Consider the following 25,507-nt stretch of genomic DNA (forward strand, 5'->3'; position numbering starts at 1 on the left):
GATTTTGCAACACTGCGTCTTCACAACAAACACTGCAACACATAAACAGATGATGCTGGCGACACACAGCAGGTCCATCCGCACACACACTGGAGCAATAGGTCAAGATGTGGTATTTATACTACAGTGCAGGCTGGGGAAATACCAAGAGTGCGAGTTTGAGCTTTATCTAGGGTAGGTCAGCCAGTCCACGATCGGGCAGGCCCTGGAGAGAAAGCGCACACACACACTGCTTGCTAGCATGCTTGGAACATTTCATAACAGGTGGGTCGCAACCTTCTAGGGATGGCCTCGAGTCTCCAGATATTGAGGATTAATCTCCAGCAAATTGCTGCCAGCAAAAACCCAGGAAATGAAGCAAAGAGGGGACATTAAATAAATATTTCTTTATTTACTTTGAACACTTTCATCTATCAGTTGCACAAACATTGGAGATGGAGGAGTGACCAATAGTTAAGATTAACCTAAATGGGTAACAAAGATTCTGTTCATTTACCAGTTGATCTTGGGGAAGGTAGGGCACTCAAGGGGGATAGACCAATGGAAGGATTGTGGGAGGACTGGGGGCTGCTTTGAGTGAGGCATCATGTGATGAAACCTCCAAGAATACACCCAAGCAGGCAACCCTAAGCAACTGGTGGGCACCACCAAGGACTAGGGTATTTGGCGGACATCCTGAATAAGTTTTTGCTGACCTACAGCTCTTAACTCCCGATCAGGTAATGCCTCAATTTTAAAATTTTCACCCTCATTTCCCTGCTCTCCTCCCCACACCTCCCCCGAACAAAAGATAACTCCAAAACTGGCCTGATGTGCATCTCCCCATTTTAAAATCACTCCATCATTGATGGCCATGCCTCAAATTGCCTAAATCCTAAACTCTGGCAATCCTTCCCTAAACCTCTCCACCTGTCTTCTTTGAGACACTCCTTAAAACCTAACTCTTTGACCAAGGTTTTGGTCACCTGTCTTAATAACTCCTTATGTCACTCGTTACCAAATTTTCTTTGACGGCAGCATCTTGGGATGTTTTACTACATTAAAGGTGCTATACAAATGCAAGTGGTTATTTCATTTCACAACTTTCTTTCTTTCATCCTCTTTAAGCTCTCCTATTGTGGTGCCTCTTTAAAAAGTGGCCTGTTTGTTTGGTTTTTGATCAAGGTCACTGGGGTAACTCAGGACCTGCCAGTTAGTCATGTTCTAAAAAGGTATGTGCAGCCAAACAGGTAGTTAATGTTTTGGGTTTCACCTGAAAAATTATGCTTTTGTCTTTTCAATGCTGACAGACCTGAATTGCCTACTTAGTTAACCTTTCTGTTCCTCCTCCCTGTGTAATGTATTTCACAGAATGTGCTGATCACAGCATAAACTCGCTTGCATTCAGCCAGATTGCCCGCACCACTGTTTCTACATTTTTGAAAACCAAACTAGAATCAGGATTTTTTTTTTAAATAAAAAAAGAGTTGAATCTAATTTCTTTTAAACCGTGCATTATAAAACAACGGTGAGACTGCGACAGAAGCTGGACACATGAACCTGAGGTATTGGATTTAAAGTCAAGGGGAAGACGAGACAAAGGAGAGGGGGAAGATAGGAAGCAAGAGAGAGCATGAGAGAAAAAGAGGGGGAGATAGCAATCAGGAGAGGGCAAGAAGGTGGTCAAGCAAGTAAGAACTCGCATAAAATCTTTTGTAACCACCAGCAATCCCAAAGCACTTCACAGGTATTGCAGCACTTTTCCAAAGTGAAGTCACTATTGTTTTGAGGGGTAGATTGCAGTCAACATATAAAACAGCAAGGTCCCACAATAAGTGACCAGATAATCTGTTTTAGTGATGTTGGTTGAAGGATAAAGAATGGTGATATCGGGAGAATTCCTGTATTCTTCAAATAGTGCCATGGAATTGTTTATGTTGATCTAAAAGGGAAGGGGGTTTAAGATCAATATATAGCCAAGTCTCTCATTGCAACCTAAATCCATGGGAAACAAAAACAGAATTACCTGGAAAAACTCAGCAGTTCTGGCAGCATCGGCGGAGAAGAAAAGAGTTGACGTTTCGAGTCCTCATGACCCTTCAACAGAACTTGAGTTCGAGTCCAAGAAAGAGTTGAAATATAAGCTGGACTCTTTCTTGGACTCGAAATCAAGTTCTGTCGAAGGGTCATGGGGACTCGAAACGTCAACTCTTTTCTTCTCCGACGATGCTGCCAGACCTGCTGAGTTTTTCCAGGTAATTCTGTTTTTGTTTTGGATTTCCAGCATCCGCAATTTTTTTGTTTTTATCTAAATCCATGGGTGTCAGCTGATTGCTCAGTGGGTAGCAGGATCACCTCAGTCAGAAGGTTATGGATTCAAGTTTCACAACAAAGTCTCGAGCACAAAATTCCAGGCTGACACGCCATTGCAATACCAAGGGAGTGCTGCACTGCTGGAGGCTCAGGTATTTTTTTTATATATAAAATGACACAGTAAACAGAGTCTGCCCCCACAAATTGGCATAAAAATCCCACTAGGACATTATTTTGAAAAACTGTGGATTTCTCCCTGGTCTCCTGGTCAATGTTTATCATTCAACCAGTAAAACGCAGATTAGTGTTTTAAAATCACATTGCTGTTTCTGAGACCTTACTTTGTGCAAACTGGTTGTTGCATTTCCTACATTGTAATAGTGACTATCCTTCAAAAAGCACCTTATTCACTAGAAGTGCAATAGAAAAGTATTTCTGGCATTTTTCTCAGACTGCTAACACTGATCCATGGTTAACAAGCACAGAATTTAAGTTGGCTTCAGGAACAATAAACAGACAATATGCAGCTTGGGGGGCAAAAAAAATTGTGATTACAGAGTAACAGAATAGACCCAGGCTCTCCTGTCCTTCAAACAGTGTTATCCCGCTCCCTCATTCTTTCAGCCATTCTGCTCCCCTGCATTTTCTGTTTTGTTTGAACCTGTCTCCCAAGCGCCAGTTCTCAACTCTGGGCCCACACTCAAAACACTAACCTGCTGTTCTTCTCAGCTGGTTGCTTGCTTTGTTTCTGCCGATTCCCAACTTCTATGTTTACTTCCTGAATTAGTCACTGTCCCACCTATCTCCCATAGGGGAGTGACACACCAGGTGTTTTCCTGACAGTACAGTCATACTGACTAGCAGGTTAAAAAGAGAAAATCTTGTATATATATAGCACCTTTCACGCCCACCATACGTCTCAAAGCACTTTACAGTCAATGAAGTACTTTTTGACGTGTAGCCACTGTTGTAATGTAGGAAACGCGGCGGCTACTATGCACACAGCAAGATCCCACAAAAAGCAATGTGACAATGGCCAGATAATCTGTTTTTTGTGATGTTGATTGAGGGATAAATGTTGGCTACGACACTGTGGAGAACTTGTCTGCTCTTCTTCAAAATAGTACCGTAGGATGTTGAGGCAGATTAGGTTTCAGTTTAACATCTCATCCAAAAGGCAGCACCTCCGACAGTGCAGCACACTCTCAATACCACACTGGAGTATCAGCCTTGGTTCTTGTGCTGAAGTCCAAGAGTGATGCCAGGTTCCAGTCATTAGTCTGGCTAGCAATTATTGGATCAGAGTTGGAACTGCAGCTTTTAGCCTCAGTACCCATCAGAGGGTGAGGGTGATGGAGAAGGGTAGGAAAAGGAAGAAAAATAAAACCAGCCAGTGCTGCAACGCTTAATCACCATGCAGTGAATCCAACTTGTCGTGAGTGTGTAGGGGCTGGCCCATTGGGGGTAAGAACGGGATCACACCGTGCTGCTATGCTTCACGATGGAATAGAGAGACAGAAACTACAAGGAGAGTCTGTGCAACCCACCCTCTTTCACTCACGTACCTGGGTTCACACCCGAGACAGGTAAGCAAGACTTTGGGACTCAGCAAGATTCAAGGGGTACAGTGTAAACAGAGACATATAACCTATTAAAATGTTTAATAGTTGCACAACCAAGCTGGAGGAAACAGTTGACCCCAGCCAGCCAGACCGATGCTATTCCTGGCCTCTTAATACCGGGCGCAAAATGAGCCAGAGCTGTTTTTATAGAATCCTTAGAATAGAAGGAGACCATTTGGCCCATCACGTCTGTACGGGCTCTCGACAAGAGCAATACTTCTCATCCCATTTCCAACACCCACCACAACCACCATAGCCCTGCAAACTTCTCTCTCCTCAGATGCTTATCAAACTCCTTTTTGAAAGCCATAATTGATGCTGCCTCCTCCACGCTCTTACAGGGAGGCGGTGGTGTAGTGGTATTGTTGCTAGGCTACTAATCCAGAGACCCAGGGTAATGCTGTGGCAGATGGTGGAATTTGAATTCAATAAAAGTCTGGAATTAAAAGTCTGATGATGACTGTGAAACTATTGTCAATTTGGTTCATTAACGTCCTTTAGGGAAGGAAACCCGCTGCCCTTACCTGGCCTGGCCTGCATGTGACTCCAGACCCACAGCAATGTGGTTGACTCTCAAATGCCCTCTGAACAAGGTCAATTAGGGATGGGAAATAAATGCTGGCCTAGCCAGTGACACCCACATCCCATGAATGAATAAAAAGGCTGTGCATTAAATTTGCCTCACCCTGCTGTTGCTTCTTTTCCAATCATTTTAAATCATTTTGTTCTCGGCCCTTCTGCCAATGGAGAACAGTTTCTCCCCATCTATTCTGTCCAGGCCTCTCGTGATTTTGAACACCTCGATCATATCTTCCCACCTCCTCCTGCCTTAGGAAAACAACTCCAGCTTATCCAGTCTATCCAGGTACCCGAAGTCCATCATCCCTGGGACCACTCAAATTTTTCTGCACCCTCTCTAAAGCCTTCACATCCTTCCTAAAGTGCTAAATGCTTTTAAAACATTAACATTAACAACTGCAACAATCCAAGGTGAAACAACACAGGACACGCCCTGCAGTGATCCAGAGTGAAACAGGCATGTACAGTGTTAAAAACAAAAAAACTGCGGATGCTGGAAATCCAAAACAAAAACAGAATTACCTGGAAAAACTCAGCAGGTCTGGCAGCATCGGCGGAGAAGAAAAGAGTTGACGTTTCGAGTCCTCATGACCCTTCGACAGAACTTGGTGTACAGTGTGCCTGTGTTCCAATAAACTTGGGCTAATTTAAAAAGAAAACAAACAATAAAACAATCCAACCTGTGTGCAGAGACAAATGAGAAACTTCTCACTTACCTTTAGGGACTTTTTAACCATTGTTGCAGCTACAGAAGCTAGAACATTAAGCTTGCTCACAGTGAGCAGGAAGTGCTCATTCTATGAAAGCAGCAAGTGATGTCAGCTGATCTAAGAAAACCCAGGTGAGTAGAGAATGCCGAGTGAAACGATAGCACATTGGAGGATCAGACAGATCAGTGTCTCACAGAAATATGTGCATGATGACATACATGTAGATGGTTTATAAATAGAACAGATACAGCCAGCCGCAGGACCACTTCAGGGCCTGTTGGTGGCACAGTGGGCAGCATTCTTAACTTTTGAGTCAGAAGGTTTGCGGCTTGAGGAAACTCTCCACAAAATTCAGCCGACACTCCCAGTACAGCACTGAAGAAGTGCCGCACTGTCAGAGATGCCATCTCTTGAATGAGAGGTTAAACTATGCCCCCATCTGCCATCTTAGAAGGGCACAAGAGATCTCACAACATGATTTCAAAAACGAACTTGGGAGTTCTCCCCACTATCCCAGCCAATATTAATACTCCTTAACCACCGTTGCTAAATAGATTATGGGATCCTTGCAGTCTGTGGGAGCTTGCTGTGTGCAATCGGCTGCAATGTTTCCTTAATTACAACAGAGACTATGCATCAAAAATACTTAATTGACTGTAAAGTGTTTCAAGACATGCTGCGGTTATGAAAGGCGATATATAAATGCAAAGCTTACTTTATTTTTAAAAAATGGATACAAGGGAGTGGATTACAGGCTGGAATCTAAATCAAGGTAGTTTATATTATAACCAAGGCGTCATCGCCATGTAGGTCAACGATATCACATACCAAAACATGAGGACAGTTGAATTGTATAATGTTAGATTTTGAGATGAATCCCAGCTGCACGTAGGGCTGTGTTTTACACTGTAAAATGAGGCCATGGTGAGATTGAGGTCAGAACTTACATGAAGAATGTTAGCAATATTGAAGCCTGTACACCAACCCTTCCCACCCACTCCTCTCTGACATGAATTAATCTACATTTAGAATCAGCTGTGTGACAATGTAGAGAGAGAGAGAGTGGGAGCCCAGTCAGCGACAGCAGTGAAATGGTTAACGCCACTGTCTGGTTGACAGAACACAAAAACTGGTCCATCCAGAAATTTTTGCCCTGCGGACATATCTGTACCCAGAACAGCTAGTCCCTGATCAGAAACAGAGTTCAATTCCCTGTTCTTCCCTCTCCCAGCGCCACCCACGCCCCCCGCCACACCCACCCCACCAAACCTTCTTCCCATTGTTCTGCTCTTATTTAAAAACACTGTCCCAATCTATCTCCCAGCCCTGGAGGAGCGTTGAGGACTGAAACATTTGACTGCTGTCGTTCCACCAAAGTTGGCAGACCTGCTGAGGGATTCCAGTTTTCCACACCCCTGTTTTCAAATGTCCTCAAGTGTCTCACCACAATTCTTACCCCGAGGTGGTTGTTAGACGCATTGCATTGTGATAGGCAGAATGACTATTTTGGCTTGATGGCAGCATCTTTACAGTGGCAGATAACCCTTGTCTTATCAGCAACCTTGTAAATAGGGCCCAAGCCATTTTCTCACCATGCAAGCTTGATGCTGAAATAGGGACATCAAAGTAATCCTGCGGGATAATGGCTACTCTGATCGGATCATTTTGTGCTGTATATTGCGCAAAGTCATGAACCGGTCTAAGGCCCTGAAAAGGGCCCAGTCTACCTCAGATTACCCTGGAAGGGCAAGGTATCCCAAAAATTTGAGCAACAGGTGAATCTAGCTGTTTCACACTGCTACTATGCAGTAGCAACACAAGTGGTCTTCGCCACTAACAGGATGCAGCCGTCAAGACAAAAAGATGTTCTGCCTATCGTACAAATGAGTAACGTGGTATATGAATTTCAGTGCAGTGCGATGCTAGATATGTTGACTGTACATCCCAAAGATCGTATCAAACAACATGTCCCAACCGCTGTTCGAATGGGCAGGGTACAGTACAGACTGTACCCAACCAGCCCGTGCTTGCAAAACTCAAAACACAGTGTCCAACATCAGATGTGATTCTGTGATTGGACAACAGTAACTAAATAATCCGCAGTGTGTCAAGAATTACGCCGACAACCATTTTAAGATTGCCAGTCGGACTTGCAGTGCGGCACATTTGCCTGTGTGGGTAGCTACACATATTAATTCATTTTGCAGATAGAAAGTACATTTATGTTGCATCTGTTTCAGTTAAAACAAAATAAGTGACAGCCATTCGCTGACTTATTCCTCAGGCAATGCTTGACCAATCAGGATAAATCTGCCTGGTTTAAATTTCAAACAATGCTTGGCAGTTAACTGTCAGTCACCATCACTGGTGCATTCTCCATGGCAATTGCCACTTGCCAACCAAATCAGCCCTCTCTTCACACGCAGCATAAATTGTTGTTTTCCCCTTGTATTGGTATTCTTGTGAGTTCCTACTAAGTGCCAGGGGCAAAGCTAAGACATGTCTCTTTTTTCAGCAATATTGCACAGTAGCAGCGTGAAATAGCTAGCTTCACCTGTTGCTCAAACTTTTTAGATACCTTGCCCGTCCAGGGTAATTGGAGGTAAAGTGGGCACTTTTCAGGGCCAAAATGACAGCCTTAGGCCCATTCTTGAGTTTGCATGATATACAGCGCAAAAAGATCTGATCAGGGGAGCCATTATCCTGCAGGATGCTTTTGATGCCCCTATTTCAGCATCAAGCTTGCATGGTGAGCAAATGGCTCAGGCCCTATTTACAAGGTTGCCAATAAGACCAATCTTACTGTAAGAATCCTAACTTGAATATTGACCAGTAGGCTTGTGGTAGACGGTGGTGGAGAACCCCCTGGCAGATTTCTTAACTAGTACATCAAGGAAGGGGAGTTCATTTGACTGCTCCATATCAAAAGTGAATTTGAGCACAGGATGGCCAGTGAGATGGTAGGTACATAGGCCATATGTCCCATAGACTGGCAGTTCATATCAAACAGCATGTACCAGCTGCTGTCTGCAATGGGTAGAGTACAGACCGTACCCAACCAGCCCGTGCCTGCAAAACTCAAAACACAATGTCCAACATTAGATATGATTCCGTGACTGGACAACATTTGCTAAATAATCCTCAGTGTGCTAAGAATTTCGCTGACAACCAATTTAAGATGGTCAGTCGGGCTTGCAATGTGGTGTATTTGTGTGTAGTGGAAGCTACATATATTAATACACAGGGCCCTGTTCTTTGCAGACAGAAAGAACGTGTACACACATTATGTCTGTTTCAGCTAATCAAAATAAGTGGACAGCCATTCACTGGTTCATTCCTCAGGGCAATGCCTTGACCAATTAGGGTCAAGCTGCCTAGTTTAAATTTCAAAACAATGCTTGGCAGCTGTCAGTCACCATCATTGGTACATTCTCCATGGCAACACCTCTACCAATCATCACTCTCTTCACATACAGTATAAATTGTTGTTTTCCCCTTATATTAGTATCCCTCCGGTGTCCTGATGAGTGCAAGACAAAAAATCTTTGACATGTCTCTTTTCTCAATTCTCTAATTCTGTACAACCAAACGACTATTTGAATGCATCTATACTATTCACTTCAACCACTCCCTGTGGCAGCAAGCCCCACATTCTCACCAGACTTTAGTAAAGTGCCTTGGTTTCTTGGTGCCTATCTTATATTGATGGCCTCTAATTATGCTCTTCCCCACAAGAGGAGACATTCTCTCTGAATTCACACTATCAAAACCTTTCATAATTTTAAATATCATCCCTCAGCCTCACCCCATCCCATCCCACCCCCAACCAAGAGAAAAGAGACCCAGTCTGTCAATCCTTTCCTGTGGTGCAGAGACAAATTTTCTCTGCACCCTCTCCAGTTCCTCTATATCCTTTTTATAATATGGCAACAAGAACTGCACGTAGTAATAAGCGTGGTCAAACCAAGGCTTAATATTCTTTAAAAACCTTCCCATTTTCATCCGTTTTAACATTTCCCATTGGATTCTCCTACACATGCCTCATAGGTCCAAATTTCAATTTGATTGCAATCACCACAACTCTAACTAAAGTTGGGACTGTTTTCCCTGGAGAAGAGAAGCCTGAGAGGAGATTTGATAGAGGTATTGAAAATAACGAGGGGGAGAAACTGTTGCCACTCATAAAAGTGATCAAGAATGAGAGGACACATATTTGAAGTAATTGGCAAAAGCATCGAAAGCAATATAAGGAAAAGCTTCCTCGTGCAGCTGATAGTTAGAATTTGGAATGCACTGCCTGAGAGTAGCAGAGGTTCAACTAAGGCATTCAAAAGGGAGTTAGACTGTTATCTGAAAAGGAAGAATGTGTAGGGTCATGGGGAGAAGGCAGGAGAATGGCACTAGGTGAATTGCTCATTTGGAAAGCCAGTGCAGACATGATGGGCTGAATGGCCTCCTTCTGCACTCTACAATTGTGATTCAATATGTTTACTTGTGGTGGGGGAGAGTGGGGGTCTCCTAATGCCTGGGGAAATGTTCCCATGTCCTGTAGAGGAAAATTTATTGTCAAAAAGGACCAATCGCTTTACCTTCCCAAAAGTAACAGCTTTGATTCTAGTGAAAGAGGTTAACAAGAGTCCCTCTCTTGAGAGCATGGGTGTTATATTAAAGGGGCAAGACGGTGGCATAGTGGTGATATCACTGGATTTGTAATGCCCTGGGGACATGGGTTCAAATCCCACCATGACAGCAGGTGGAATTTTAATTCAATTAATAAAATCTGGAATATAAAATTAGTCTGAGTGATGGTGACCATAAAAGAGCCATCTGGTTCACAAATGTCCTTTAGAAAGGAAACCTGCCATCCTTACTCGATCTGGCCTACATGTGACTTCAGGCTGACAGCAATGTGGTTGACTCTGCGCTGGCCGAGCAAGCCATTCAGTTCAAGGGCAATTAGGGATGGCCTTGCTAGCAACACCAACATCCCATGAAATAATAATATACAAATGAAACTTGTTGTTGGATTGTTCCCATTCTTATGACCTGGTCAGGGTGGGAATAACGTTTAACAAAAGCTGCACCTCAGCCCGGCCAATAGGATTTTGCAATACCGACCTTTCTCCTCTGGGTCCTCAACCCAACTCCAGCCAAAAATGTTATTAGATCGCACCTATGCAAATATCTCTCTACCACATCTTGGAAACAGACATAAAGGAAATACCTTGTGCTCTTTTACCTGTCGTCTGTCCTTGGTCCTTTTGAATAGATTTTGCATTGCGTTCCCTGCAATGGAGTTTCTGCTGCTGAGGAATAGGTGGAGCCGTCTCAAACTCACTCCCATTCACTGCGGCGATAATGCACGTGCCCTTAAATATTTAACAGACAGGGAGAGGGGTGGAATTAGCAAACAGTTTCCTTTATGGCAGCTGTAAAATCTACATGCCGATGGAAAGAAACAAAAGCACTTTTTGGAGGGAGAAGAATGTGATTAAAGAACTGGATGAAACTATTTGGCCACGGTTTCTAGAGTGAAAGGCCATTTGTTTAGTCTGTTGCTAATTATTAATAAAAGGTTTCTTACAGGTAGTTTTCCTTTGACTCATGGGCATTGCCTTACAGATCCTAACATTCCCTACTCTCTTACTACCGGCAGAGAGAGGCTACAAGCAATTGAAGTATTGCCTCTGGTGATCAAGAAATACTCACAGCTGCCTTGCCCTCAGATGAGTGAATAGATGGGGTAAAGTCCATGGTGCAGGGTACATGGGCTGGGAGAGGAGATTATATGAAGCTGTTGAAGGCCATATAGGATTTGGTCTTCATATGAATTTGTTAGAAATAAGCAGATTTTTTGCATTCCAGATTTTCCTAGACTCCTAATAAGCACTTCTTAATTTATCAATAACATGTAATGATGCCACTGAGCGCTGGATATCATTCCCTCCCACAAAAAGTGGATTATAACTAATAAAAAAATACAAATTGGACAGTGCCTGCATTTAAATATGAGGTTGTTAAGAATCCCTCCCTTCACTAGTTGCAACGAGGGACACTGATGGATCTTTCCTCAGAGGCTGTGACTCCCTGTCATTTCCTGCATGCAGTGGTTTTCCCCTGCATTCTGCTCCAAGAGGACTCTTTCCCCTTTGCTCTTGCGTTAGGAAGAGGCTCTGCAGCAATTAGGAAATGAACCAGTCACATGATTTGCCAAACGGAGTGGTTATAGTCCGTAAATATAATTTCCATTTTAACAAACCTCCCGGCAACTTTCTTTACCACTGACCAGAAACTTGTTACACCAGAGGGGTTTCCCTTTCTAGCTGAGTATGTACAGTGTCTAAGTTCCCGTCTGTTCCAGATACTGAAGATAATAATTAGAATAAGAGGGGAATAAGGAAAGCAATGTGTATTTGTAGAGTGTCTAAATCACTTTCCAAGATATTTCATTTCCAAAGAATTGCTTTAAAGTGCAGGGACAATTATTCTGTAGAAAATCTCAGCAGCCATCTTGCATTTGTAACATCCAATGTGCACTAACTAGATAACACTGAGTTAATCTATTTGGGTGGCAGGATGGAGGCATCTAGGACAAGGGGACATAACATTAAAATTAGAGCCAAGCCATTCAGAAGAGAAGGTGGGATGGTAGAAGTGAGGGTTAATCCAATCCCAAACCTGTTGAAACTAGGGATTAATGCTTTTCTTGATAAGACATTTACAAAATGCTACATTACATGTATCTGCTTTCTATCTACAACCCCAGTGTCCCCACAGTCTTGCTTTACTTCAATTATTTAATTAAACAATGCCCTTCACTTATGTATCTTAAATCTAATTAAGATTCTATTCACATTCTCTCCCAGAGATAAAACAGTAGATGCTGGTTTAATTAAATAATGTTAAATCTGAAATGGATAGATTTTTTATACCAGCCAATGGTATGAAGGATAAACAGACAAGGTGGGTAAATGGAGTCAAGACCAAATATGATCTTGTTGAATGGCCTAACAGGCTTGAAGGGCAAAAAGGCTTCCTGTTGTTGGTTGAAGGAAAAATATTGGCTGGGGCACCAAGAATATAAACGAAAAAATTGTAGTAGATGACCATTTGGACCCTGAAGCCTGCTCTGCCAAAAGAACTTGATGTTCATTCAATAAGGCCGGAGGTTCATTAACATTCAGTTAAACCAAACGAAGAAGCTAACAGAAACCTAAATTTAAGGAGTAATTACAGAAAAGCATCTTCATTAATATAGCATTCCCTACCTCCTGCACTGGAATCTCTAGTCTAGTTTGCACACTCAGGCCCTCAGTATTGAGTTCCAAACCACAATCTTCTGTTGAGAAGGAACGAGGGCCACCAGCAGAGCATTTGATGCATTTGCATTTAACAAGAAGCATAACTGGAATGGTCTGACACAGTCCTCTAAAAAGTAACATAGGAATTGAAGGAGAGGGAACAGTGAAATCAGTCAAGATTTAAACATATTATCCTGTGATTTTAGACTGAAAAGTGGAAATCTGTGGACATCAGGTAAGGACAGGATGCCAGAGTGACTAACCAACCAAAGCTCAACTTGTAGGTGAAAAAAGGCAACATGGATAAGTTGAGAAGTGACAACACCGAATCCTGTTGAACTGTTCTCTCAAAGGAAGGAGGGTGGAAGAACAAACTCACTTACCAGTAGCTGTTAGTTAATAAGTGTTCGAAAGGAATGAAGTTTTCACCTTTAGATTTGAACAAGAATATACTGAGAAAGAGAAACAAGATACAACAGGAAACGAATAATGGTAATTGGGGAAGGAAATATGGTGTTCAATTATTAACTTTACCAGTGAGTGCAAATAGAGTTAATATGAAATGCTGCATAAATAGAAGGTGCTAATTCAGCCAATCAACCAAACCAATTGATTAACTCTAGTTAATAAGGCCACTAAAAAAAGCCAAACAAAACTTTGTGTTTCATTTCTAGACAGAGAGAATTGAATAAGTAGAGAAGATAGTTTGAGCTTGTGTAGAACCTTGGTTTGAACATGTTATCCCAGTTCTGGACACCATAACAAAGGATATAGAAACACTGGAAAAGATGTAAAAATTTTCAAGGATTATTTCAGGAGAAAGAAACTAAAAGCTATCAGGAAATATTGGACAAACTGGGACTTACTTTCTCTGGAAAAAAAAAAGGTTGAGGTGATAGAGGCCTTTGTGATTATAAAAGGGTTTGAATTACAGAAGATGTTTCCACTTGTGGGAAAGTCCAAAACTAGGGGTCATGAGTATAAAACAGTGATGATTAAATCCAATAGGCGCTTCAGGAAAAGCTTCTTCACTCAAAGAGGTTAGAATGTGGAACTTGCTACCGTAGAGAGTAGCTGAGGTGATAGCATAGACGCATTTAAGCTGGAACTAAATACATGAGAGACGAAGGATATACTGATAGGGTGTGAGGAAGTAAGGTGGAAGGATGCTCAGGTGGAGCATAACTGCTGGCATAGACCTGTTGGGCAAAATGGCCAGTGTTGTATCTTTCTACGCACTTGTTATGAACATTCCCCTAAGGATAATTTCACCCTACATCAGGTTGTGTTGGGAAGGTACCTGGTGTGCAATATAGCTGGAATGTAGATTGGTGTCACGATGTTAGTATTTGTTATTAAAATGTCAAACAGAGAATATAAAAGTTTGTCAGATGAACAAAAAAAAAAATGAGATTTTCGTGCTTGCAAAAGGTGTAGAATTTATACTTTTAACTGAAGCTGCACAAATACAATAGAGGTTCGCTCACCTAGTTTCTTCAAAACATTCATTGGCCAGAAGCATTTAGTGAAAAACAAGAGACTGAAAGACTGACTCACAGGATTCTGACGTCAATTTGTTGGGAAAACAAACATCGAACAGGTTTGGGCACTCGGAGCCTTGACTGAGATAAGACCATTTCTGGTCAGTGTTTTACTGTAGCTCCTCCTAGATATTCTAACTCCTCTGATATTATGCAAGATCACATTTTGGGGGGAAAAAAAATGTAATAAAGGAAGTGTTGCTGAAAAATAACAATTAACGTTAGCTGGAGAATAGTAAACTGTCTAATTCTGGATTCTATGAGCATACCTGATTTCCATCCCTCCATTGGTAACCATGATTGGGCCCTAAGCTCTGGAATTCTCTCCACCTCTCCTCCTTTAAACTGCTTCTTCATTATCTACCTTTCTGAACAAACTTTCAGTCACCTGTCCTGATATTTCCTCCTCTGGCTCAGTGTCAAATTTTGATTAATAACATTCTTCTAAAGTGCTTTGAGATATTTTATGAGGTTAAAGGTGCATTATAAATGTAAGTTGTCAAAGATCATTGTGAGGTAACCAAGCAGATAAAAAGAAATACTGACTGCCCTGTACTTTAGATTAATTATATGTAATATATTACTCGTCCTTTAGGAAGGGAGATAGTGCAAAGTCGTAAACGCCCTTCAGTTTTCTGCCCAAAGGCAGGTCTGACCCAGAGCGCTGCGACATCCACCACAGGTAGGCCGAGGGAGCAGGTCCCAAATCCACCCAGCTGGGTGGGGGGGTGGGGGGCACAGGTTCTGGGGAAGGCAAAGGGGGGAGGAGGGAGTGGAGGGTGTGTGGTGGTGGGGAGTGAAATCGAATACCATGCTGTTGGCACCAATCTGGTTCACACCAGATGTCCGACCAACTGAGCCAGCCATACCCTCAGAGTCTAAGGGGAGGATCTTCCAGTCAGTGAGCGGGGGTGGGGCCCGCTCACCGACGCATAAAATGACACAGGATAATGTCAGGCGAAACTCCCAATGTCACCCGGCGTCATTTCCATTTTCAGGTTGGTGGGGGCGCCGCCGAATCAGCTGTGTGCCCGCCGACCTGCCAATGGCCAATTGAGGCCATTTAAAAAGTAATTGACATCATTAATGGACCTGCCCGTCCAACCTTAAGGTTGGCGGGCAGACCGGGAGCCCTGGCGGGTTTCGGAAAAAGCATGAAATCTCATCCATGGGCGGGATGAGGTTTCATGAGAGTTTTTAAATATTTAATAAAGGTTTGAGTTAAAGTGATGGACATGTCCCATCTCATGTGACAGTGTCACATGAGGGGATATGTCAGGGAAATTTTGATATCGTTTCTTTAACATTTTTAAATTTGGAGCCGATCTCCTTGAGATAGCATTAGCCTCAGGGAGATCAATGCGCTCTGTCATGCGCATGCACGAAAGAGTGCACACCCGACTGAGGGAATCCCCCCCCCCCTCAACTGCACAGGGAGCGCTCAGCGCTTCCCGGTGGACGTCACGCTGAGCGAGCCTTAATTGGTGCATCACAGCCCCCCCCCCATTGGGGGGAAAATCTTTCCCTAAGTTGCTGTGGCTACATGCATTTTTAGACACATGTTGTAGTGGAGTTATGAACGATGAACACAGAGGCTCCAAGTTTCTTTCCATCACATGGCTGACCAGGGATATCTCCCATTCTTAACTACCTGCCATTGTTGGGTGTTGGAAGACTTTACAAGATGATCCTGCACCTGTTTTGCTACATTACAAACACAACTTCCTTGGCCATCAAATCCTGGAGTGGGAGTTGAACCTGGAGCTTCTGACTCAGAGACAGGGACACTACCCACTGCACCACAAGACCTCATTGACCCTATGTCATAGCATCATGAAGCGCAGAATGAGGCTGTTCAGCCCATCGTGCCTATGCCAGTTCTTTAGTGGACCTATCTGATTGGTCCTATTCCCCTATTATTTTCCCATATTCTCTAAATGTTTTCTGTGCAAGTATTTATCCAATTTTCTTTTGAAAATGAAGATTGAATCTGTTCCCACCGCCCTTTCACACAGTGCTTTCCAGATCATAACAACTTTCTGGTTTGTTTTTGAAAATTTCTCCAAGTTGTTTTTGGTTCTTCTGTCAATCGGATGAAACCTATATCTTCCAATTCCTAACACTCCTGCTACTGGAAGTGGTTTTGCTTTAGTAAAAACATAGAAGTGAAGAGAATGCACGGTTTTTTCGTAAAGAGCAAGACAGCACACAGCTCTTTCATGAGTCAGTGGTGTCAACATCAGGAAGTATATTCGTTCCTTATTACTGCTGTAATCTGCTGAGTCACTGCTGAGCATGGCGCCAGAGTGCTGTCAGTGTCAACAAATTCTTACTTGGAATTAAATTGTTGCTCCTTTACCATCACTGGGTCAAAATAATGGGGCACCCTCCCCAGCCGCAATATGGGTAAACCTATACCACACAGGCGGTACCAGTTCAAGGTGGTGGTCGCTCACCAACACCTTCTCATAAGAATTAGAGCTGGGCCAATGAACACTGGGCCAGCCAGTGATGCTTACATCCCATGAATGAATTTTTTTAAAAACTTGCATCTCTGTCTGAAGGTTGTGGGCTGAAATCCCTAATTTGGTCTGACAGTGTGCACCCTCTTTCGAATGAGATGTTAAGCTGAGGCCCTGTCACCCCCTCTGACAATGTGAAAGATCCTGTGGCATTACTTGCAGAGCAGAGGAGGCCTTCTAGTGCCTAGCAAATATTTATATCCCAACCAACGTCACTAGAACAGATTATCCGGCCATTTGTTGTTTATTGGATCTTGCAATGTGCAAAATAACAGACGTATTTCCCTTTATGACAGTGTTTATCTCTTTAATGTAAATTACCATGAAGCACTTTAGAAAGCTTTAAGTTCCTGGAAGGTGTTACGTAAATACAGGTTTGTTATTTTTCTTGTTGTCTAACTAATAACTATTTTTTTTTAATTCGTTCATGGACATGGGCATCACTAGCATTTATTGCCCATCCCTAATTGCCCTTGTTCATAGGCCATTTAAGAGTCAATCACATATTACTGTGGATCTGGAGTCACATGTAGGCTAGGCCAAACCAGACCAGACCAGGTAAGGATGACAGATTTCCTTCCCTACAGGACACTAGTGAACCAGATGGGTTTTTATGACAATAATAATTTTATGGTCATCATCAGACTTTTAATTCCAGATTTTTATTGGATTCAGTTTTCACCATCTGCCGTGGTGGGATTCGAACCCGGGTCCCCAGACCATTACCCTGGGTCTCTGGATTACTAGTCCAGTGACAATACCATTTAGCACTGACCAATCAGAAAGCTAATAATTATCCTCCAATCATTAATTGGTCATTTAGGATTGTATGAAGAGCAATTTCTTCACTTAAAAGGGTTGTGAATCCTTGGAATTCTCTACCCTAGGAGGAAATAGATGCTCAGTTGTTGAGTATATTCAGAGCTGAGAGCAACAGATTATTGGACACTTTGGGGAATCCAGGGGATGGGGCAGGAAAGTGAAGTTGAAGCTCAGTCATGATCTTATTGATTGGGAGAGTAGGCCTGAGGGGCTGAATGGCCTACTGCTTCCATATATTCTCTCAACAAGCACTCAGTTTTTCAATAATAAAATGATTAATCACCATATGAGGGGTGAGGCCATATGAGAATCATTAATGAATAGGGTTACTTGTGATATCTGTCCTTATCCAGTTTACTGTAAATCCACACTCTTGAAAGAAAGCAGAAACTGGGTGTGTCCTTTGATTGGTAAATGGCTTCACACTCCACACAAGAAGTTGGCAAACCAAACTGTCACATCTATAACACATTTGGCACAGGAGCATCAAATGTGGATAATTCCTGCAAGACATGTTTACTCACCTGTCCCTTCAGCATGTCCACTTGTTCCTCTGGACACGCAAGATTCCACAGGACAATTGGAAAAAGGCAGTCAAACCCTCCCAGCTACAACTCAAGGAAGACTCAAACTCAAAGAAAATTGTTTGGTGATTGTTTCACCTGCTAATTGTGGCATCTGGCTGTGTACTGATAGGCTCCTCAATTTGCGTACACAAAGGCGTAGAAGCAACTGATTAGTTGCTGAATGCTTTGGAATGTCCTGAAGACGTGAAGGGGACTACATAAATGCAATTTCTTACTTTATTTCAATTAAACTTTGACAGCAGTATGATAATACAGCATAACTTCAAAGTGTGAAGAAACTTATTAGAATTGGTGCCTGAGAGATAAATGTGTATTAAAAGCACATAGATTAGAATTTCAGTTGGGAAAAGGAGTGTAGTTTCCTCAAAACATTTATGAACCAGTTGGTTAAACTGATGGGAGGTGAATTGAGGGGGTTTTCTGAATGGCTGGGGAATATTTAACTTTGCGACTATGATGAATGTGCTTCCCTTTTTTGAATCAGTATGAGATGATATTAGAATCAGTCTTTCACTATCCATATAGGTCAGTATCCATATGGGTATCAGCCCCTGCAGATGAGTCATAAAAGTACAGAAAGAGGCTAGTTGGCCCATTGACTCCATGCTCCATCCCCATGGCCCTCCAAGTTTATTTCCCTCAAGTGTCCATCCAATTTCCTTTTGAAATCAATCATTGTCCAAAAGCGTAGTGGAAGCAGAGACAGAGTGTTCCAGGTCACTGTGTAAAAAAGTTTTTCCTCACATTCCCCCTGCATCTCTTGCCCCAATTCTTAAATCTGTGTCCCCCAGTCCTTGTTCCACCATCCAATGGAAACAGCTTTTCTTTCTCTGCCTTATCTCAACCTGTCACAATCTTTTACACCTCTACCAAATCTCCTTTCAGTTTCCTTTGTCTCTCACTCTACCTGAGAATATATCTCTCAGTCTCTGAATCTCCCCCAATCCCTGTGTTCATAATTGACTATCAGGACACTGTAAAAGTGTGGGATAACTGCAGCCTCTATTGGTCAGTGAGTCCAATATATATAATACAATTTGAAGTTATGAACTCATTGTCATAAAGCCTAACATCAGAAGAAAGTAGCTTGCCTCTCCATCAGTAAGCACTTTGACAGCTGGATTAGTTGCTAATTCCAGTAGCTAGCTAAAAGCTAATGACTGTCAACATTGGCTCAGTGAGTAGCCAAAAGGTTGTAGGTTCAAACTCCACTCCAGAGACTGGAGCACAAAATCTGGGCTGAATTTTCAATAGTGAGGCACTGCTGCACACTCTGCCTCTTAGATGAGATGTTAAACTCTATTGAGTGGACATTAAACAATCCTATAGCATTATTTGAAAAGCATGAGGTAGTCACTTTGGTAGTACAGAAATTGAGTATTGCTGAAAAAGAGACATGCTGTCAAAGCTTTTCATTTTGCATTCATCAGGACTGACGCATGATTGCCAAAAGGAACATGTCCAGGCATTGAACCTTTATTGAATCAAACAAAAGCATGGGGGACACTAGTTCCCTGGTGCATCCTCCATGGCAACACCTCAACCAATCAGAATCAACTTTCCAACCGATCAGCATGCTTTTCTCATGTAGTGCAGATCACTGCTCTCTTTGAAATTTGGTATTCTTGCATCTGTCTTACTGAGTGCAAAATGAAAAGCTTCAACAGCATGTCTCAGTTTTCAGCAAAAGTTCTCCTAGTCTCACTGCCAATATTTACTCTTCAAATAAAATGCCATCCTTTGAAAAAAAGAAAGACTTGCATTTATATAGTGCCTGTCACAACTTTAAGATATCACAAATTTCATTACAGCTAATAAATATAATTGGAGTGTAGTCACTATTGTAATGTGGAAACGTGACAGCCATTCTGCGCACAGCAAGCTCACAAAAACAACAAGCTGATATTGATCAGATAATCTGTTTCAGTGATAGAAAAATATTGTCCATGAGAACAGGGAGAACTCCCCTACTCTTCTTCAAACTAATGCATTTGGATCTTCTGCAGGGTCTCAATTTAATATCTCATCTGAAAGACCTCCAACAGTTTAGCACTGCCTCAGTAAAATCCGATGGATATTTTCTTTCACTGTTTCACTTTGACCAAACTCACCAACGAATGGCCAGTCTGCAAGGATCCCAGGATGTATTGAAACCTTGGGTGCAATCACATCATGGTAAAACCACCTGATAGGTACAGAGATTTCTGGAGTGCAGAAGATTATGGGTATTGCAGCCACCATTGTTCACCAATTGGTGTATCAGGCAATGGAGGGATTGTGTGGGGGAGGGGTGGGAGTGGGTGCAAGGGTGGGATATCATCTGATGAAACCTTCCAAAACATGGTCCAATCAGCATTGGTGACACTAACTGCAGCTGATTTTCCATCCAAGGGGGTAAATGTGTTGACATTTCAGAACTGCATCATCTGAAACCTCCCCACCAAGGCTTCAGCCAAAATCATGTGAAAATTGAGGCCGTAGGTGTTCCTGTCAGTGCAGCGCTGCTGAGGGCCCATTGAGCTGCAGCATGGGCCTTTCCCTATGGTGATACCTCAGTGACCATCCCTCCTGGTCTCTGCACCATAAACTAGGGCGAGAGAACAAAGGCTTAAAACAAAATCAGATCATCTCAGGAAGTGGCAGGGCTGGTCTCTGTGTAAGCATCTTGGACCATGAAAGACTAGTACAACACAGAAGGAGGCCATTCAGCCCATCAGGTCTGCACTGGCTCTTTTAAATGGCAATCCAGTTGAGTCCCACTCCCCATTCTTCCTCTTCTTACAATTTTATCTCCTTTAAGTGTTTATTGAATTTCCTTTTGAAGTCTGCTCGTGAATCTGTTTCCATTGCCTTGTCAGGCATTTCGGATCCTGATCTCATGGGTTAATTTTAAGACATATAGTAGGCAGCTGAACCAATATTGTCCAGTTTGCATTTTCAGTCAGATCAAAGCCCTCAAGTTCCATGGTTTACTTCCTGTATCAGTTCACAGGGGAATTCAGAGCAAACAAAATGATAAAATGAGAACCCCAAATCGGGAAGTTACTAAGCCTTTTAAGGCACCAATGGTCATTTTACTCAGTTTGTATTTTGTTGTGTGTCACCAACAACAACTTACATTTATCTAGCACCTTTAACGTAGACCATCACAAGGTGCTTCTCAGTAGTGTTATCAAACATGATTTTTAACACTGAGCTGTGTAAAAAAAAGTTTTGGACAGGTAGCCAAAAGCATGGTCAAAGAGGTAGGTTTTAAGGAGCATCTTAAAGGAGAAGAGAGAAGTGGAGAGGTTTAGGGAAGGAATTCCGGACATAGGGACTTGATCATTGAAGACATGGTCACCAATGGTGGGACAAAGAAATTTGGGAATGCTCACCAAGATTGAAGGAGTGCGGAGATTTTGGAGACACATATGAGGTGCATGCTTGTCTCTTACACAATAACCTTCAGCCCAGTTCCCTTTGAGTCAAATTCAACTGTCCCAACAAACCCCATTGTTGTACAGCATGGAGGGTCATTGCTGCAACTTCACATCCTGTCTACACAACTGGTACAGGCATCATCAGAGGCATTCAATGTCAAACCCTCTGCACATACAAATAAGAGGCATTGAGGACCCCTTTGTGAAACTGGGCCATCGTAAACTCAGCCTGTGCAGAGCCATGTGATCCCAGGCAAAGCCAATGCTCTTACCCAGAATAATGAGAAATTATACAAGGTCGAAAGAGACATAGAGAGAGAGAGAGAGACAAGACAAGCAAAGAGAGTGTGGGGAGAGAGAAAGAGGCAAAGAAAGAGCCTGAAGAAATAGAGGGAGAAAGAAAGAGAGAAGGGGAGAAAATGAGAGAGAGAAAGACATGCAGGACAAAGAGAGACTAAAAGAGGAAAGAGATAGACACAAACGGAGGTCAAAGGAGGGAGAAAAGACAGAAGGATACATAAACGAGAGAAAGTTTGAATCAGTTTCCTTCATTACAACAGTGATTATACTTCAACAGTTGGTTGTAAAGCAGTTTGAGATGGCAGGTGGTTGTTAAAAGCAAAACACAAGGTTTTCTTTCTTTCAGAGATAAGCAGACAAGCAATAGAGGACAAAAGCAAATTAAAGGAGGTGGTGGGTGTTTGGGTCTTGGTGTATTGTGCCTGTGGTCTACCTTCCAAACCCTACATGGCTGCAGTTCATTCTCCTGGTGTCACAGAGCCAGCAGAATCTCAGAGCTGAGCAAGGGAGCAGCAAACACCAGCACCCTCTAGTTTTCAGTCATATCATTGCTGCAGGACTGACCGACTCTGTGACATGGGCCAGGAACCCTGCTGAGAAGTGTGTGTGTGTGTGTGTGTGTGGGGGGGCGGGGGGACATCAGGTGATGGGAGAAGGGGAGGAAGGGGTGAGGGGAGTGGAGGAGGGGAGAAGAGAAGAGGAGATGAGTGGAGCATGGGCTTTCATCTCAACAACTCCCTGCTGGAAAATGTGTATGTGGAGGGGCCGGGAGAGAAGGGGAAGGGGGAGGCAAGAGAGGGAAGGAGGGGGAGAAAGGAAGGGGCAAAGGGAGAAAGGGAGGGAGCGGTGAATGGAGGGAGGGGAAAGGGAGTGAGGAAAGAAGGGGAGCGAGAGAGGAAGGAGAGGGAGGGAGTAAGGGAGGGAGGAAGGGGAGAAGGGGATGGGAGGGGGTGAGGGGAGGAGGGGAGAAGAGAGGAAGAGGGGAGCAAGAGATGGTGAGGGGTTTAGGGAGCAAGGGAAAGGGAAGGGAAAGGAGAGCAAGAGACAAGGTGGTGGTTAGGGTAGGTGGAGGAAGGGAAGTGAAAGGGAAGGAAGCCTTCAGGCTAATTAAAATATTATTTCTGTGACCTTGGTTTAGGTCAGTCAACCAAGCCAGGCCCAGAATCTGGATCCTTGTGTCTTGTATGGGTCAGTGCCACCCGAGGGTGCAATGCACCCACTTGCTGATCGTCATGCTGAATACTGTTCTGCTGAAACTGCCCTTGGATCTTTAATGATGGGCCAGTGGTTTTGTTACTGTGTCCCCTTTGGAGGTCTTGTGGCTCAATAGGGAGAGCCCCCTTACCTCTAAGCCAGAGGTTCTGGGTTTAAGTCCTACTTCAGGACTTGTTGGTCATGGAAGGAGTGTTCATGATGTGGCCAAACAGGTTGGGCCAGATCTTCTGATGTCAACAGTGGTCAATGTTGAGATGTCTATGCTTTAGGACCTATCAGAAGTCCTGATATGTGCACAGGTGCTGTAATTGCCTGGGAAGTATCCCAGGACCCTCCACAAATGTCTCTCACACTGAGATCAGTGCTGGATAATTGGGCTAGGTATAATCTACTTACTCTAGACTTGTTACATTGTTTACCTGTAGTGTAATTCAGTAATTAAAAAAAAATACTGCCTTGGAATCCAACTCAGCCAGCCACCCTTCCCCACCTCCTGACCCCCCCTGAGATTGTCAAACCCTTTCAGCTGCAACAAGAGGGCAAACCAGCCAGTGAGTTAACCCTTTCACAGTACCCAGCAGTCTGCATGTTCAAGCTCTCTGGCATTTATTTGATTTTAACTATACAGGGGCAGAGTTTGGGAATAGGATAGGGCTGAGGGTGGGAGAGGCTCAGGACCTGGAATGAAGCTGTGGCAGGTAAGGGATTGAGCAGCAAGAGGGAGTGGGATAGGGATTGGGAGGAAGGATTGGGAGAGGGTTCAAGGGAGGAAGTAAAATAATGCTGGGGAGGATTGAGGATTGGAGAATGGGATGGGATCAAACTGGGGCCTGATTGACCTTACTAATTAATGAATATTGCTAACAAATACAATTGATTTTTTAACATAAAATTTTAAAAATCAGGTAAAGTTAGTTTGAAAGATGAAACTTTCTCATACTGTTACACTCTACAAAAATATCAGACAATTGCACTCAGAAATCTGAAACAAAAACAAAAATTGCTGGAAAAGCTCAGCAGGTCTGACAGTGTCTGTGGAGAGAAAAACTAAAACTAAAGAGAAGCAAAAATGTGGTGAAATATATACTGTTTAAGGGGGTTGGGACAGGTGGAGCTGGATAGAAGGCCAGTGATAGGTGGAGGCAAAGGAGAGATTACAAAAGATGTCATAAGCAAAAGCTCGAAGGGGTGTTGATGGTGGTGAGCTGGTAGAGACACAAAATTAGGGTAAACATTTCCTGGCTAAAGGAAGTGCTAGTGGTGACATTAAGAGTAGAAAGCAGGATGAGCAAGTGACTGATGGCCCTAGTGGGGATGGGGGATGGGGTGGGGGAGGGGATGGTGTGGGAGAAAGATCAAAATAGGCTAAAAGGTGGGGATAAAACAATGAGTCGAAATTAGACCTGCTGAGTTTTTGCAGCAATTTTCGTTCTTGTTAACTTTTTAATGTCTGAATAATGACACAGATGTAATCTTTTTCCCTCTGAAATCCAGGGGCAAAAACTGGAAACTGGTCCATCACAGACTCTTCAGGACTGGATTCCTGTTTAACCAGGTCATTCTGAATGGGGGCGACTATTTGACCCATTTAAATTCATTCATCCAGGGAGATCCCAACTTTGTCTGACATGATTCCAGAGTGAATTCTCAGCACCACTCTCATCGGAAAGTTTATTTCACATGTCAATATGAAGAAATTTCTGATATCAGTGTGAAAATGACTTTTTACAAGTTTGATCCAGTGTACCCTGGTTCTACTCCCACAATTTTGTTTAAAGTATTATTCAGGGTTCATTTTTTCTATACCAGTTAAAGAAAGGTTTGAATTTCTATAGCGCTTTTCACAACCTCAGGATGTTCCAATCACTTCTCAGAAAATTAATACGGTTGAAATGGGCTAAGCCTAAGAGAGGAGGGGAAGGGGAGAAGGGAAGGGGAGAGAGGGTGAGGAGGAGGGGTGGTTAAGGATAAAGGGTTGGGAAAAAGAGGTGGGGAACAGGGGAGGAGTAGAGATGGGAGGAGAAGGGTCAGACGGGAAGGGAGAAGGGTTGGGATGAAGGAAGCAGGAAGATAGAGTGGGGAGAGAAGGAGGGAGACTGAATGGAGTTTTGATGTAAGTTCAAAGTTTGCTCTAATTTTATGTCTCTATGAGCTCAGCTGATCTCCCAGTTATTTGAGGCACAGATGTGCTTGACTTGTCAGGAATCAGGACAAACCAGTTCTAGTGGCATTCAGGGTTAAAGTCAGCACTGGATCACGGCAGCAAACTCACCTTTGTCCACCCTCTGTCGGAAAAGAGATGGGTAAGACCCAGGGTCAGAGGACCCAGTTATTATTTCAAATATGAAGTATCAATTTCAGGCAGTAGACTGAGCACATTCTTTTTGTTTTGTCTAAGGATTATGTGAAGTTGGGGGAAATTTTCTATCAGAATCAGGAAGTAATAGAACTGAAAAATATGTTTCAGCTGTTCTTGAGATTTTGTAACATGAGATTGTCACGATCTCTGTGGTCTGTGCGACAATACTTTGCCCCAATGTCCTTATTCTGATTAAAATCTCTGAGTCTACTTTTTAATCCTTAAATTATCTGCT

At 43.0% G+C, this 25,507-nt stretch overlaps 2 protein-coding genes across 5 annotated transcripts in view; one reads left to right on the top strand and one right to left on the bottom strand.

Moving 5' to 3' along the window:
• tmprss4a (transmembrane serine protease 4a) overlaps window positions 1-5,358 on the bottom strand; it is a 48,918-nt gene extending 43,560 nt beyond the window's left edge. Inside the window, exon 1 of one of the 3 annotated variants that reach the window (XM_041174421.1) lies at window positions 5,210-5,358. In XM_041174421.1, coding sequence (XP_041030355.1) covers window positions 5,210-5,230 — 21 coding nt within the window. In that variant the 5' untranslated portion in view covers window positions 5,231-5,358. Of the gene's footprint in view, window positions 1-3,005; window positions 3,036-5,209 lie in introns of those variants that run through there. The other 2 variants (XM_041174424.1, XM_041174423.1) reach the window with 2 other exon arrangements.
• A 19,741-nt stretch (window positions 5,359-25,099) lies between these two features.
• LOC121269501 (small integral membrane protein 35-like) overlaps window positions 25,100-25,507 on the top strand; it is a 56,237-nt gene continuing 55,829 nt past the window's right edge. For both annotated transcript variants that reach the window (XM_041174101.1, XM_041174100.1), the window contains exon 1: window positions 25,100-25,216. In XM_041174101.1, the coding sequence (XP_041030035.1) occupies window positions 25,213-25,216 (4 nt within the window). In that variant the 5' untranslated portion in view covers window positions 25,100-25,212. The remainder of the gene's footprint in view (window positions 25,217-25,507) is intronic.

The sequence above is a fragment of the Carcharodon carcharias genome, chromosome 25, assembly GCF_017639515.1.
Source record: "Carcharodon carcharias isolate sCarCar2 chromosome 25, sCarCar2.pri, whole genome shotgun sequence".
In the NCBI taxonomy this organism is placed as follows: domain Eukaryota; kingdom Metazoa; phylum Chordata; class Chondrichthyes; order Lamniformes; family Lamnidae; genus Carcharodon; species Carcharodon carcharias.